The following is a 15737-nucleotide window of genomic DNA, read 5'->3' as shown; positions in this document are numbered from 1 at the left end:
TACAAATCTTTAACTCTTTATCATCACACCATGCTACTTGAGAACTTAACATGATAACAATCCTTCTTACATAAAATATTGTTTTCTTGACAAACAAGTAAAGAAGAAATCAACGAGAAGCAAGAAGATGGAATATTGTTAATTTCATGATGAAAACGCAAGAAAAATCAACAAGAAGAAGCGAGAAGAGGGACTAATATTGTTTTCTTGTCGAAGAGGTAGCTAGCCAGTAGCCGCCATTAACCATAACCTTTCATTATCACTGAAAAAATCAATCAATAAAATAGTTAAACACTTTGAGATTTTAAACCATGCTTAGCTCACCCTTCGCCGAAACTAAAAATCTTCTCTCGAGCCTCGAAAACTTATATAAGTAGGACCATATATGATTGCCAATAACATAAACATCAAAACAGTGAAGCCAATTAAGTCTGATATATATATATATATCGATATGTCAAGGTTACAAGCAGAAGAAGAAACTCAAAAGGCTTTTGGATGGGCAGCTAGAGACTCTTCAGGAATTTTATCCCCTTTCCACTTTACTAGAAGGTACGTATGCGCATATGAGAAATATGTTTTTTTTTTTTTTTCATATCAATTGCATGATATATACTTTGTCACTTAATAAAGAATTTTGGTAAAAAAAAAGGAAAATCTCTAGCATCATCCTTCATTATTTACATACGTTATATGTATAGAATTTCAATTGTATGACATTTTAAGTCATTAATGGATTTTATATATGATTATTTCTTTCTCCTTCTTGTGTTTTTTTTCCTGCTATGCTTTCTGCAGGGTTAATGGAGATAACGATATTACAATCAAGATTTTATATTGTGGGATTTGCCATTCTGACCTGCACATAGCTCGGAATGATTTTGGAATTTCTATCTATCCTGTTGTTCCCGGGTACGCTTTCATCGGATCATAATTCCATGCACCTTCTGTTTTATCCTTAATATTAACATATCATCTCCGAAATAATAATAATAATAATAATAAGAAGAAGAAGAAGAAGAAGAAGAAGAAGAAACATTACCAGCCGGTTTTACCTAATTCATTATCTTGCTCAACCACAGGCATGAGATCGTTGGTGTGGTGACCCAGGTTGGGAAAAAGGTAGACAGGTTCAAGGTCGGAGACAAAGCAGGTGTGGGATGCTTAATAGGCTCGTGTGGAAAATGTGAGAATTGCCAAAACGACATGGAGAGTTACTGCTCCAAAACTGTTTACACCTACACTATTTTTTATGACGGCGGAGACAAGAATTATGGTGGATATTCTGATGTATATGTTGTTAACGAGCACTTTGCCATTCGTTTTCCGGATAATCTCTCATTAGGAGGTGGAGCTCCGCTGCTCTGTGCTGGGATTACAGTTTTTAGTCCCATGAAGTATTTTGGGCTCGACAAGGCTGGGATGCATCTGGGGGTGGTTGGTCTTGGTGGCCTGGGTCATTTGGCGGTGAAGTTTGCGAAGGCATTTGGAATGAAAGTGACTGTGATCAGCACATCTCCGAGCAAACAGCATGAAGCAATTGAGCAACTCAAAGCTGACTCGTTTATAGTTAGTCATGACATGAAGCAAATGGAGGTAAATGAGGAATAATACACTTGCACTTTTTTGTCAAAAGTCCACTCTCTATTCCTCTTCTTGTTTATTTATTTGATCTTGCAGGCTGCTACTGGCACCATGAACGGTATCATAGACACTGTCGCTGCAGTTCATCCTCTAAAGCCATTGCTTGATCTCTTAAAGACTAATGGAAAACTAATATTGGTGGGTGCCCAAAGTCTTGAAAAGCCCTTGGAGGTGCCTGCAATGCCCCTCTACGGTAAGAAAAACCATCTGATGTTCCTCACTTTTCTTTCATTTACTTTCTTTAAAACTAGCACTTGGAAGTCCATGTATCTGACAAGAAATTTTCTCATAAAATCTGTGATATATATGCAGGAAGAAAGCTAGTGTCAGGAAGCATGGCAGGGGGGGTAAAGGAGACGCAAGAAATGATTGATTTTGCTGCCGAACACAACATAGAGGCTAACGTTGAAGTTATTCCCATGGATTATGTGAACAAGGCCATGGACCGTCTTGCAAAAGGAGCTGTCCGTTATCGATTTGTTATTGACATAGCAAACACCCTTTAATTTGAAGTATTTGTTTCCTTCATTTGTTTATTTTCTTTCCATAGAAATATTGTTCTGTTGCCTTTAAGACACCATTTTGGTGTATTGTTAGTGCGTGGAATGTTGTTAAAAACAAAGCTTAAAATTGAGGAGAATAAGATGAAAATTGAGGTGAAGAACCTATAAAATTCTATGTAAAACAATCTTTGTTTGTGACTTTTTATATATAGTGGATTTTGAAACACAAACTTATTGAAAATTATCAAAAATAATTCTTGTCATTGTGCTTTAATTATTCATCATAAATAAATTAACCTAGCAGTTTTTTTAGATTTAAATTCTAACATTCTATGTATAAAAAAATATTCAAGTTAAAGAGTTAAAGAAGAAGATTTTTAGATATTTTTTTATTCATGGACGGGATAGATATATATATATGAGTTGGTACAAATAATTAATTATTTTCTAATAAATTTAAATCCTATAAATATTAGCAAAAAATAAACTCAAACTCAAGCTTAGACCGCAAGTCCTAGCTCTTGGACCCAAGCTTTAGCCCTAAGACCCAAGCTCGAGGCTTCGAATCTGATGCCCAAGAATTGAGGCTCGCCTAAGACCCTTGCCCAGGCCAAGTTGAGCCAAACATGCATGTGGGTTAAACCCAAACTATTTTGCTTAATCTCATTTATGACTTTTCAACTTGTCTTTTTATAAATTACAAGATATTCTTGTATTTTTTTTCTATAAAGGATACATGTTTTGGATTTCACAAAAACCAGTCAACCATTGTTTTTTTAGATCAATTTATAATTCAACTATAATTTTTTTTAATCATGTTAATGTTTCATCTTAAAATACTTTTGTTGGTTAAAATAAGGTCGCTTTGATTATTTAAAAAACAATTAGGTCAGCCAGGTTAACTCTCCCCACCCGTGATCCGAACTTTGCCTCAGATCACTCCCGAGTCGAGTTTTAAAGCTATTATAATAATTATTTTTATTTATATATTGACTTAGGTCAACTCGTGTTGATTTTTCTAATCCATGACCTAGGCCTTGCCTCAGTCGACCTCCAAGTCGGGTTTTGAAATTATGATAATAATCATTTTTATCTTTATATTGACCAGAGTTAACGATCAACCCCGCTTGTGACGCGGGCCTTGCCCCGGGTCGACCCTCAAATTGAATTTTAAAACTATGATAATAACCACTTTTATTTTTACATTGACTCGGGTCAACTTGACTCATGATCCGGGCCTTGACCAGTGACCCAAGCTTTGCCTTGGATCAACCCTCGAGTTGAGTTTTAAAACTATAATAATAATTAATTTTATCCTTATATGTCTTAGACAATTTTAGCATTAAGAGTTTTTTGCAGGGATATTTGAGGAATAATAAATGATAAATATTGTCTCTCGAGACATGTCATTCTTGTACCTTCTGTTATAAAAATACATAAATTCATTTTAAAATTATCATAGAAACATATTTATTTTTATATATTTATCTATACCTATTCAACTAAATATATTTTTATCTTTATCATTTTATTACGGGGCAGTAGCAAAACGCCACCTTATTTATTCCTCTACCATTACCTGGTCCTTCCTTGCTAACTAACAATTTAAAAATGTCCTTTGGTTTTTCTTGCTTGCTTGCCCGATTACCTGTAATCGGTATCCTTACACGACTTATTGGGATTTTTTATGGTCTTCAAGCCCAATATATAAAACATAACCCGAAACTTTATGTGCATTATTTTAAAGGTAAACCCCAAACCTACTATTGGCTTCGTCTGTTTTTGCTAATTCATCAAAGGATTTCATATGTATTTTTCAATTTCACCAATATTCTTCTTCACTATTTAAGTCATTATTTTTTTCATTCATGTTAGCATCATCATCCCCTCTCCCTCCCCACCATCTCCACTCTCTTCAATCCTCATTGAATACTCTCTCTTTTAATTTTAGAGAATTAGTGAAAACATAGAATGTAAATTCCTTAATTAATGAGCAAAATAATCTCTCTAGCTAGGTTTGAGTTAGTTTTTTTTTGTTAGTACATGTTTTCTAACTCTGTTTATTTCAAAAGGTAGATTCTAGTTTTGTTCAAAAAGAATAATCCTTCACTTCTACCGATCTTTTATTTGAAAAATTCGTAGTTGATGATATGATGAGATATTCGACTCGCATTTTACTTCAACTAAAAGTTAAATTACAATGACTTTTTTCAATATTCTTGAATTACAAACATTATTTAAAAATTTGAAGATTTTACAGAGAGATATCCCTTTTATATATATATATATATATATATATATATATATATTGCTTCCTCCCTCACATAAGAAGTGGAAATATATTGTAGATAATTGTTATGTAAACCCATATTTTTGTATAGTAAGGAGGACCAATACCAAGACAATCTAATAATTTTTTTCTCCGATCATTCAAACTTTAATAAAAAATACTGTAAAAGTAGTATTCTGTCCAAACTCCATTTATATACAATAAATAAATAAATAAATAAACACTCCCTAGATCAAAACTATTTTCATTTATAGAAAAGCTATTTTTATGTTTTGATATTATTATTTTATAATCAAAAGCTATTAGTATGACTAATGACGGAAGAAAATGTACTAAAGAAACACACCCATTGGCATTTAGTCATCGGAGTTTACTACACGACCATGATCTAGTTCACCAAACTATTAGAATCCATATTTCCTATTTTAGATTGGTTAGGGTTTGTAAAACTGTTTATTTTATGATGGGTAGGTTTATTATGATGACTTCGTCAAAAAACCTTATATTAGGTGGGTGACTAGTCTTGAATGCATGTTTTTATATCTAGCCTAGATTATTTCTGAAAAACCAAGTTTTTTGTGGGTATAGAAGACATTTCGATATTTAAGTTAATAAATGTAAGAGGAGAAAATAATAAAATAAAAATAAAATAAAATAGAGTGACAGGGAGTGATGATAAAATAAAATGAAGTTATTGGCTATTTTTATCTCTTGAGTCTATGTATGGAGTCTAGGACTTGTTCATTCTTACTTGTGTTATACACCCAGTACCTGAACTTATTTCATGGAGAAAAAAAATATTTTTCTAGAAAATTAAGTCATTGGATGTAGGGTCGTGCTTGCCATTGATGGAGGCGTTGGTGGCAATATTTTCCTAAAAAATTGAGAATTTTTTTTGTCATGCATGCATTATTGATAGAGATGTTGGCTGGTTATAGTACAAAGAAATAACCATTGACTAGATAAATGGTGCTTACACTACATAGAAAAAGTATTGTGTGTGTATAAAAAGATTATATGCATGAAAAGTTTGTACATGCGACTCTTGGTGATGTTGGAGATTTTTAAGGAAAATCATTTTTCCTCGATTATTTTATTTTTTTCTATTTAATTTAGAAAATTAAATATTATGCTTAATAATTTTACTTTTTCCTAATTTTTTTAGGACTTTTATTATTTTTCCTTTATTTTCAAATTTCTTGATTTGTTTAAGTTGATTTTTGGGTTTATTTAAGGAGTTGCAAACCTCTTACAGAGACAAGTTATTTGAGAAAAATATGCAGTAATAAAATTGCAAATTAGAGTTTTTGTGTGATATTTTTTTGTAGAATTTTGTGTTCTTATGCTTATTGTCTTTCTCATGTTGTTTCCATCTATATCATCTGGAAACTTGAAGAAAAGCATAAAGATATGTGTCAAGAAAAGATTGAACAAAATAAGGTGAGTCGAGATCAAGTCAAGGCTCGAAATGCCAGGTTTCTAGCCTACTAGGCATGGCTCGAACAACTAGAAAGCTAGTTGTTTGGCCCAAACACCTGGAATGCTAGTCGTTTGGGCTAGCCAATAAGTGAGCCACTTGTTGCATTTGGACATTATATGTGGCCTACTTTGGCCTCCAATGTGTTCATGAATTCATCTCATTAAGATCTTTTTTCTGTCCTACTTGATTTATATGCATCTTATTTCTCTCTTTTTTTACCATTATATCTTGCTTGTTTTTTCTGGCCATTGGATCTAAACACCAATCTTATCCATTAGATCTTTTTACTCCTTTTTAGGGCATTATATTTGTCTACAAAACTTATTTTGACCAAGCAAAGTGTATATTGTTTGGGAGAGATGTGCATGGTTTAAGGGAGAGAAATATATGATGTTAAAAAGACTACCATCCTAACCGTTTGGGCTTGATTTTTTTAAAAATAAATTGTATCAACAATATCATAATGTTATGTGTATTAAATTTGTGTTTTGGAGTTTTTAGTATATAGATTAGCTTAATTTAGTTTTAGTACTCTACATCATAGTAAGTGGATAATCGATGGAGTAAGGTAGTTTTTTATGATGTTGATCTCTATTAAATAGTTAGATTTTTATCTCTTGTATTAAAAAGGAAGTCATTTCATCATAAAAAAAACAAAAAAAAAAAAAACAGGATGTATTTTATAAGATAAGGAAGTAAAATTTTTTACAAAGCAACCTTGGTTTTTCTTTTACCATGACAAACTTTAAAAGAAACAATGTTATTTAAAGGAAAAGAATTACTTTCATTGAAACAATCTTATTAAAAAAGATTCCATATAAAAATTGTTGAGGGAAAAAAATGAATTGTAAGACTATATGTAAAATCAAAAGATTTTACCAATTCTATATAATGTAGAAAAAAATATTATATCAATTTTCTAGTTATTTTGATAAAACTAATAAATTCAATTTGAAGTTCTTAGAACTTATTTTTGTTAATAACAAATTAAAAAAAATATTCGATAAAAAATAAAACAAACAAAATAAAAAATAGATGGGGCTTTTACGAAGACATAATGACCCAAAATCTTATGGATTTCTCTTTCAGCACACTACTACTATTAGATTTTATATTCTCAAATGGCAAAATTATCCTTGTCATAAAAACACCATATTTTGATTCTTTTATTATAGATGCAAACTAGTTTTGTTGCTTATGCTCCGTTATAGGTATAGATTTTGAGGTGTGAGTAATATTTTTATGAACTTATTTTTGTAAACATTAGGTGTAGTCCCATGGTGGACAAAGCTAACCTAGTTGAAGTCTGATATGTCTAGAAAAAAAAAATCTTAATCGACATTGTTTTCTTCAACACGAAAAAAATAGTTAGGTCGTGGAAAACTCGTTGATAATATCATTAAGATCGACCTAGCAGATCAACATTTAAATCTCTTGACCTGATTGTTTGCATAGGTTGAGCATCAAATTAAATATGTGGAAGCCACCACGACGTGACCAAGTTAATTTGACAGGCTAAAGAAAACTCGGATAATAAATAGAAACATGAGATGAATTTAAAAAAATAATCAATATGAGATATTTAACTGTTTTAATTTTGATGCGAAGATATAACGAATCACCCCTTGATTTACCCGGGATTAAAGCAAAAATCATGACCCCAAGTTATGGGCATGATCAAAATGCGCTAACATGATTGGTCAACAATCTTTTTTACTTCCCTACCCTTATTATGTCCTCAACTAAGGCCTTTATTGAGCTTGGGTCAGATGGGATTTAGGTCTAAATTGAAGAGTTTTTTTTTGTAACTAAGGACTAAATTAAAAGAAAATAGTTTGGATGCTTATAAAGTCATTCCTTTAAAACCTGCAACTTTTCTTTTTATTTTGAGGGATTGAAGTTTTTCTAATGATCAATTACAGTTTTTTGGTTTTTGATCTCATGAAAAACAAATAAACCCAAATAATCTTTTCCAAAATTAAGCTCGAGAAGAATGGCAAAATGTTTTTCTTTCCCCATGAAACCAACATTGAATTCTTACAAACAAATTATCAATCCCAACCATTAATAGAATAAATGCGGAAGAATCAAATAAAAAAAGTTTAAGGAAAAAAAAACAAAAGAAAATTAACACTATGTAAATCCAAAATGACAATAAATGTAGAGCTACAACAATTAAAATGGTCAATTGCTAACTCTTTTAGTTTTTTACTTAATAATATATATGAGTGTGCGCGCGTGAAAGGGGTGTAAAACTGTTATTTGTTATTTTGATGAATAAATCCACTTGATGCTACCAATCAAGGTTGTCAATTCTATTCTAGTTAAGATTTTGTTTTTTTAATTAGAACGATACATTTTGGTTTTAGAGCATTTTAGCTTGTCGTTTCAGGGTTGTATTGTTCAAATATATATATATATATATATATATATATATATATATATATATATATATATATATTATTCAAAATATTAATTCAACATACATAAATTTCAATTCCAATTCAATTGAAATTATGCTATTCAAATTTTAAACATAATATCAAGTATCTAAACAACATTTTAAAATTTAAACATCTCTATTTAATGATTACTAGATCGTTGGCATGTGATATGTTGCGGGTCAAATCAATTTTTTAATGTAAAAAGAAACTTTCAGGTGTAGCATTTTTCTAATAGAAAAAAAAATCATGTGAAAGTTAACTTGATATGACTTGATTGACTTAACGGGTCTAAAGACAACTTGAACAATTAGAAAAAAAATATAGTTTAACTAAAAAAATATTAAGATGACATCCTTTTAAGAAAATATTGAGACAACAATATTAGATCGACCAAGGTCAACCCTAGTTAACCTTTCAAATTTACAAATTAGATCATGAGATCATGATAACCTCATATAAAACAAATCAAAACAAATTATGAAGCTCAATTCTCAATAAACCTATTTTTTAATGATGAGATTGAGAAAAATTCAATCTAAAAAAGGATACAATAAAATTACTTAAGTGTACCCGGGTTAACTCGCAAAACCTTTGACCCGGGTCATGGAACTGAGATAACTCTAAAGAAAAAAACCAAAACAAATGACAAATCCAAATTCATAATCAGCCAAATATTGAAGATGTTGTTGACTAATGAATTTTTTTAAAAAATATCAATTAAAAAAATAGATAAAAAAATTTAAGGCAACCGAATAACTAACCAAATTGTGACATGAGTTATGAGACTGAGATAAATATAAGGAAAGTAAACCACAACAAATTATGAAGTTCAATCTCCAATAAATCAAATGTTGAAGGATGAAATTAGAAAAAAAAATATCGATTTAAAAGAAAATGAAAAAAACTATTCACGTAACAGAATAGGCGGAATGAAATTGGAACATCTTGCCAATAATTTGGCTGAGAAATCTAGAATGAACTGAGATTCAACTCGTGATGAAATTTATTTTAGGTTGTTTAATTTTTTAAAATGGTACAAGATATAACAACTATTCCAGACAGAACAAAACATAATTGGCAACCTTTCTACCAACTAGGCCTTAAGATAAATTCCTTGCACACAAAACAATAATGGAGTTAACATGATTAAATGTAACTTTATGGAGTTAGCTTTTTAATGTAAAATATCAATCCACCTTTAATTAAGAAAAAACATTTAAAAATATTGAAATCCTAAAAAATGGTTTTTAATTTAAATAACTAAGATATTTTGTTAATTTGTATTAATAAAAATGTTTAAGTGTAAATAAAGGATTAATTTGCTTTGAAATTTATAAAACTCTTGACCCTTATTAGAGGGAGGATTCAGCCAAATAGTCATTGTTAAATAATGTTAAAATTAGTTTTAATTTTGTATAAGATTATGTTAAATTGGAGTAGATGAGTTTGTCTATGATAAATTTAATTATGCCATGGACAACGACATTGGCTGATTCAACCAAACTTATTGTGAGGAGGGGGAGATAGAGGAAATTTAGGTGTAGTTTGGGGATGAAATTTTTGTTTTCTATGTTTAAAAGATATTAAAAAAAATTGGTAAAAGAAATAGGAAATGGAGGACTTATTGAGATAATGGAAAATTTGTGTTAGAAAAGTGAAATCAAGTGTAAGTAAATAAATATAGGATTTTCTACTAAATGAAAAATCATAGATAATCAAAGGAAAATACTTGTGTAACTAGAATGAGTGTGTTCATGGTTGTTAAAAATGCGTTTTAACTCGTAAAATCGTACGATTTTACGAGTTAAAACCCATAAAACGTGTAGAAACGGAAGCAAAACTCAAAAATCTTTAAAATCGCATAAAACAGTGCCAAAATCGCATAAAACTGTAACTCACAAAAACGTTAAAAAACGTTACGTTTTCCCGACTTCACCAAAATGTCACCGAATGCAAAATTAGAAATGCAAAAATTTTGACTTCGTCCCTGTCTCACAAAGTCACAATCTCTTTTCTTTCCCAATTCTCACCCAACCAGGCGACCACCCTCACGGCCTCACCCCATCGGTTACTTCGTCCCTGTCTCACACTCTCCCTGACTCCAGACTTCGTCCAATCGTCCCCTCCCTGTCTCACACTCTCCCAGTCTCCCTTCCCCTTCCCCTTTTCCCTTTCCCCTTTCCCCAGCAAATTAAGAAAACACTTTCCCCCCGATCCGGAGCATTCTTGGTGAGACAAAGGTAAGAATCCCAAGCTTTGTTTTTTTCTGTCTAATGGTGGTGATTAGAGACAAAAAAATGATCTGGGTATGCTGTGAATCTATGTTTATCTTCTGGGTATTCTACAATTTGCTTCTGGGTATTTTTTTCGGAGGGGGAGACGGGGAGTGGTGCTACACTGCTGCTAGTAATTTCTTCTGTGAATCGTGTGCAGCCTTGTTTCTCTTCTGTGAAGCTTTCTAACAATGGGTTACTGCTGTGTTGTTGCTTTGGTGTTGCAGATTCTGTAATTCTGCAATCTGCATAGGCAAAGATTCAGCGAAGCAAGGAAGCAACGAAGCAACGAAGCATTCCAATTTCCAAGATTGCAGGTATTCTGTAAAATAGAAGCATATGAGTTTCATCCATACATATCTCACTTTTGTCTTTGATGTTGCAACCCAGTAATTTTATAGGGGGAAAAAAACAGGTCAATGAGGCTTATCTGAATCATTTTAATTCTCCTGTAAAAATCACTTTCTAAAATTCATTTCTCTGTTTGGTGCGACTTTTATTGCTTAATATTTTGCAAGCTTCATATCAAATTCCTTTGATTTCTGAACTTCCTTTGGCAGCTTTCTGGTATCAATAGACAATCTTGCACTACCGAATCAATAATTAGTAGCCCTGACTGCATGCAGTCTATCCTTTGTAATTTGTATGGTTCTCTTTTGTTTCAAGCTTTTCATCTAATTATAGATTCCTTCATAAAAAAATGCATTTCCCCATGTAGGCTTTTTGCAGTAAAATGCTAATTGGTTTCTCTCATAATTTTGTTGTTTGGTTGCTTTAAAATGAGCTCCTGTTAGACTGTGAATGGTAGAAGAAAACTAGCAAACAAAATGAAAGCAATTTAATGCGGACTGTATTCTTGGTTTAGTGATATTTGGTTTGCACTGTATTCTTTCCAGCTTTAATTGAATTTATTAATTGGCGTCAAGACTTTGCTTGAATTTTCCCCATAAGAGTGGTGTGTGAATGTATACAGTTTACCATATGCGGACTGTATCCCTTGTTGATTTACAAATTACAATCTGTGCTGAACTGTTGGGTACTAGAATAGTTGCCTTTTTTATCTCACTAGAATAGTTTCCATAAAAAATGTATTGAACTGTAGGATACAACATGCATATTTGTAATTCTTAAACAAATGATTGAACTGCAAGAAACAAATGATTCTTGAACTATAGGATACATGGCATCTAAAAAAACTACAAGTGGCAATAGACTTGACGTGGGATGGCAATATGGTATAGATGTTGACAAGAATTCAAAAGGAGTGCAGTGCAAGTTTTGTCAGAAAATTATTAGTGGAGGCATTTACCGTTTCAAGTATCATTTGGCTTGCACTCGAAAGGATGTTGAGCCATGCCAGCGAGTACCAGAAGATGTAAAGAAGATAATTTTGAATGTTCTGGTGAAAAATCAAGAAGCATCTGAGAAGAAAAGAAAGGCTTTCCAATATATTGGAAAAGATGAAGATAATGATGAAGGGAATGAAATTACCTCAGTGGACAAAGGAAAGAGAGTAGCGAGTGGGAGTGGAAGTACACAAACCACCATCAATCAGCTGCTAAAAAAGGATCTTAGAGAAGAAGTATGTCGACAAATTGCAAGATTTTTCTACACCAGTGCAATTCCATTTAACTGTGTGAAAAACCCTGAATTTGTTAAAGCACTTGAATTGGTTGCAAAGCATGGGCCAGGTTTTAAGCCACCATCCTACCATGATATTAGAGAGAAGTATTTGAAGCAAGAAGTAGATCACACGATCAACTTGCTTGAAGAGTACAAGTTAGAATGGAAAAAAACAGGTTGCTCAATAATGTCTGATGGATGGACTGATAAGAAAAGGCGTTCTATTTGCAACTTTTTGGTTAATAGTCCTAAAGGGACAATTTTTTTATCATCCGTAGATACCTCTAATATATCCAAGACTGCTGATAAAGTATTTGAGATGTTGGATGCTATTGTGGAGAGGATTGGAGAGGAAAATGTGGTGCAAGTAGTCACTGACAATGCTGCAAATTATAAGGCAGCAGGGCAATTATTGATGGGAAAAAGAAAAGGATTGTTTTGGACACCATGTGCTGCCCATTGTATTGACTTGATATTGGAAGATTTTGAGAAGAAACTAGAGGTTCATAAAGTAACTATTGCTAATGGGAGGAGAATCACCTCATACATATATTCAAGAACTATTCTCATTTCCATGCTCAGACACTTTACAAAAGGAAAGGATTTGATTAGGCCTGCTGCCACTAGATTTGCTATTGCATACTTAACTCTTGGATGTTTAAGTGATTGTAAGATACAGTTGATGACAATGTTTACTTCCATCCAATGGAGGTCATGTAGGTTTTCAAAAACAGAAGAAGGGAAGCGAATTCAAAGTTGTGTTTTGGACAGCAAGTTTTGGCATGATGTTACTACATGTATTAAGGCAGCATATCCTCTGATAAAAGTTCTTCGATTAGTTGATTCAGATGAGAAACCAGCTATGGGTTTTATATATGAAGCAATGGATCAAGCAAAAGAGAAGATACAAGTGAATTTTGGTTCTGTGAAAAAAAGGTATTGATTATATATCTTGCTAATTATTTATTTACTACTATCAGTTGATTATAATGTTTACCAGCTAGGTCATGTAATGTTGATGATAATATTCTTATTTTTATTTTGTAGTTATATGCCTATATGGAATATCATTGATGCAAGATGGGAACTTCAACTTCACATACCTTTACATGCAGCAACATATTATTTGAATCCTCATTATCATTATAATTCTAATTTTAAAGTTAATGCCAACATTAAAATTGGATTATATCAATGCTTAGAAAGAATGGTGCCCGACGCAAGTGAAAGGTGTAAAATTGACTTGCAACTTGATTCATTCAAGGATGCAAGTGGGTTGTTCGGTATTAAGGCTGCCAAGATAACAAGGGATAAAAAGACTCCAGCTAAATGGTGGGATTCTTATGGGGATGAATGTCCAGAGCTACAAAAATTTGCAATTCGAGTTCTAAGCTTGACTTGTAGTTCATCTGGATGCGAGCGAAACTGGAGTGCATTTGAGATGGTAAGTTTTTTCCTTTTTCCTTTTAATGTTTGTATATTTTATAAGAATCTTATATGGTATTAATTTGAATTGCTTACATAGGTTCATACAAAACGAAGAAATCGTTTGCACCAGAAAAAAATGAATGACTTGGTATTTGTAATGTGCAATCTGAAATTAAATGATAACCAAGTCAAAAAGCAAGCTAATGATTTTGGTGAAGTTTTTGATCATCTCTCATCTGATGATGATTGGATAACCGAGGGAGAGAAACATGATGGTTCATCCAACTTTGATTTGCTTGGTGTCATTGATAGTGCAACACGAAGGAAAAATGGTAAAGAAGATGAAAGTGATGATGAAGAAAATCTTAATGATGTTGGGATGGAGTGTCATGGAACTGAAGATGATTTGGAGATTCAGAATGATGTCAATCCAGATAATTCAAGGAGCTTGGAGTTAAATATTGTTGACAATATTGGTGTTGGTCCTGGTACTAGTAGTAGCACTAATGTTCCTAATATCGGTGTTGGTACTAGTAGTAGCAGTAATAATCCTTTAGATGGTAATGATTTTGATGACTGTTTTAGGAATAATGAGGGAGACAAAGGCAAAGAGGGTGTGTTTAGTTTACATGACACACCTACAGACTGTTTGTTTTAAGTGTGTTAACTTTTAGTTTTTGAAATACTATGGACATGTATGAATTTTTATTTGAATTATGTATTTTAAGATGTTTGGATATTTGTATTGTTGATTTTACTTTTATTTGAATTATGTATTTTAAGATGTTTGGATATTTGTATTGTTTAAAATATTTTACTTGCGATTTTACAATTTTAGTTAAAATATTTTACTTGCGATTTTACGATTTTTAGTTAAAAAATTTTACTTCCGATTTTACGATTTTACGATTCGAGTTTACGAGTCGAGTTTATATTGTATGTTTCGTGTCGTGTCAAAAAAGCGTTTTTGACAACCTTGAGTGTGTTGTTTTAAAGTAAGTATTGATAATGTGGAAACTCGGCAAGGTTTCCAAGTTATTATGAATATTAGTAACTTATTGGTCTTGTTTTGACAGGGAATATCATTGTTATTGTACCCTAGCATGGAACAAGAATAGGCACATCACAAGTAGCAGGTAGGTGTTCACACCTTATTGACTTGATTTAAGAGTAACTTGTATTGTTTTAAATTGGAGACTCATTAAATTTATAATTTTATGAAAATATAATTAGAAGGGAAAAAAAGAGAAATGTTAAAAATGACTTGATTAGCTGCTCTAGGGTACTGAGCATAGTTTTGAAACCCGGACCGGCCCGGCAGGTTGACCCGGGACCCGGCCGACCCGGGCCTGGAACCGGTCCGGGTCTAAGTAAAAACCGGCCAGGGTTTCGCTGACCCGGGCAAACCCGGCGGGTCAACCCGGAACCCGGTCGACCCGGGCAAACCCGGCTATAGATTTCTTAGAATTGAAGCAGCTGTGCTGTCGTTGCTGTCCTTCTTTTACCTTATAACTCAGCTACAATTTTCTCAACCCTTTATAAGCTGCCATGAATTTCAGAGGTGCAAGTCAGGTAAGCCCCATCTTCATCTCTATTTATTTCTATCTGGTACGATGATGAGCTCCAAGTTAAACATGGTATTTTGATGTCTATTGTATTCCCGTACGGCTGTGCCCACATCTAAGCAAACCTTTCTTTTTCTAGTTATGATTCAGTGGCCGTGCAGTGTTTGGATGGCAAGAAAGTGAAGGAAAAGGTGATTTGTTTTCGATCTTTTTGCCTGGGAAATGAAGTGAAGAATTGAGTTTTCGAGTGTCGGTGGGGGAAGGGAGTAGATGAGGATCAAAATAAGAGCAGTTTCCGTGAGATGAGAAATGTCAAGATATTTTGAGAACTTCGGGGTGTGCGTGGAGTGTTTTTATTTGACACGTGGATTATCCAATAGCGTCTAGAGTTCTCGGTTATTTTTTCTTTCTTTTTTTCTTGTTTGGCAATTCGACTGTATTTTTTAAAAAAATAATTTTTTTTTAGTTTTAAATTAATGTTTTATAT

At 32.5% G+C, this 15737-nt stretch overlaps 2 protein-coding genes across 2 annotated transcripts; both read left to right on the top strand.

Annotated features, from left to right (window-relative positions):
• The first annotated feature begins 267 nt into the window (after positions 1 to 267).
• LOC7487569 (probable mannitol dehydrogenase) lies at positions 268 to 2332 on the top strand. The gene is made up of 5 exons (XM_024611537.2): positions 268 to 552; positions 799 to 912; positions 1083 to 1596; positions 1681 to 1837; positions 1957 to 2332. Exons 1-5 carry the CDS (start codon positions 386 to 388, stop codon positions 2148 to 2150), a joined length of 1146 nt encoding a protein of 381 aa, XP_024467305.2. The 5' UTR covers positions 268 to 385; the 3' UTR covers positions 2151 to 2332.
• Positions 2333 to 11814: 9482 nt separating this feature from the next.
• Positions 11815 to 14343, top strand: LOC127904227 (uncharacterized). Its single transcript, XM_052446685.1, has 3 exons — positions 11815 to 13193; positions 13305 to 13701; positions 13783 to 14343. The coding sequence occupies exons 1-3, from the start codon at positions 11815 to 11817 to the stop codon at positions 14341 to 14343; spliced, it is 2337 nt and encodes a 778-aa protein (XP_052302645.1).
• The last annotated feature ends 1394 nt before the right edge of the window (positions 14344 to 15737 follow it).

The sequence above is a fragment of the Populus trichocarpa genome, chromosome 1 (assembly GCF_000002775.5).
Source record: "Populus trichocarpa isolate Nisqually-1 chromosome 1, P.trichocarpa_v4.1, whole genome shotgun sequence".
Taxonomy (NCBI): domain Eukaryota; kingdom Viridiplantae; phylum Streptophyta; class Magnoliopsida; order Malpighiales; family Salicaceae; genus Populus; species Populus trichocarpa.
This window is presented reverse-complemented; position numbering and strand designations above follow the sequence as displayed.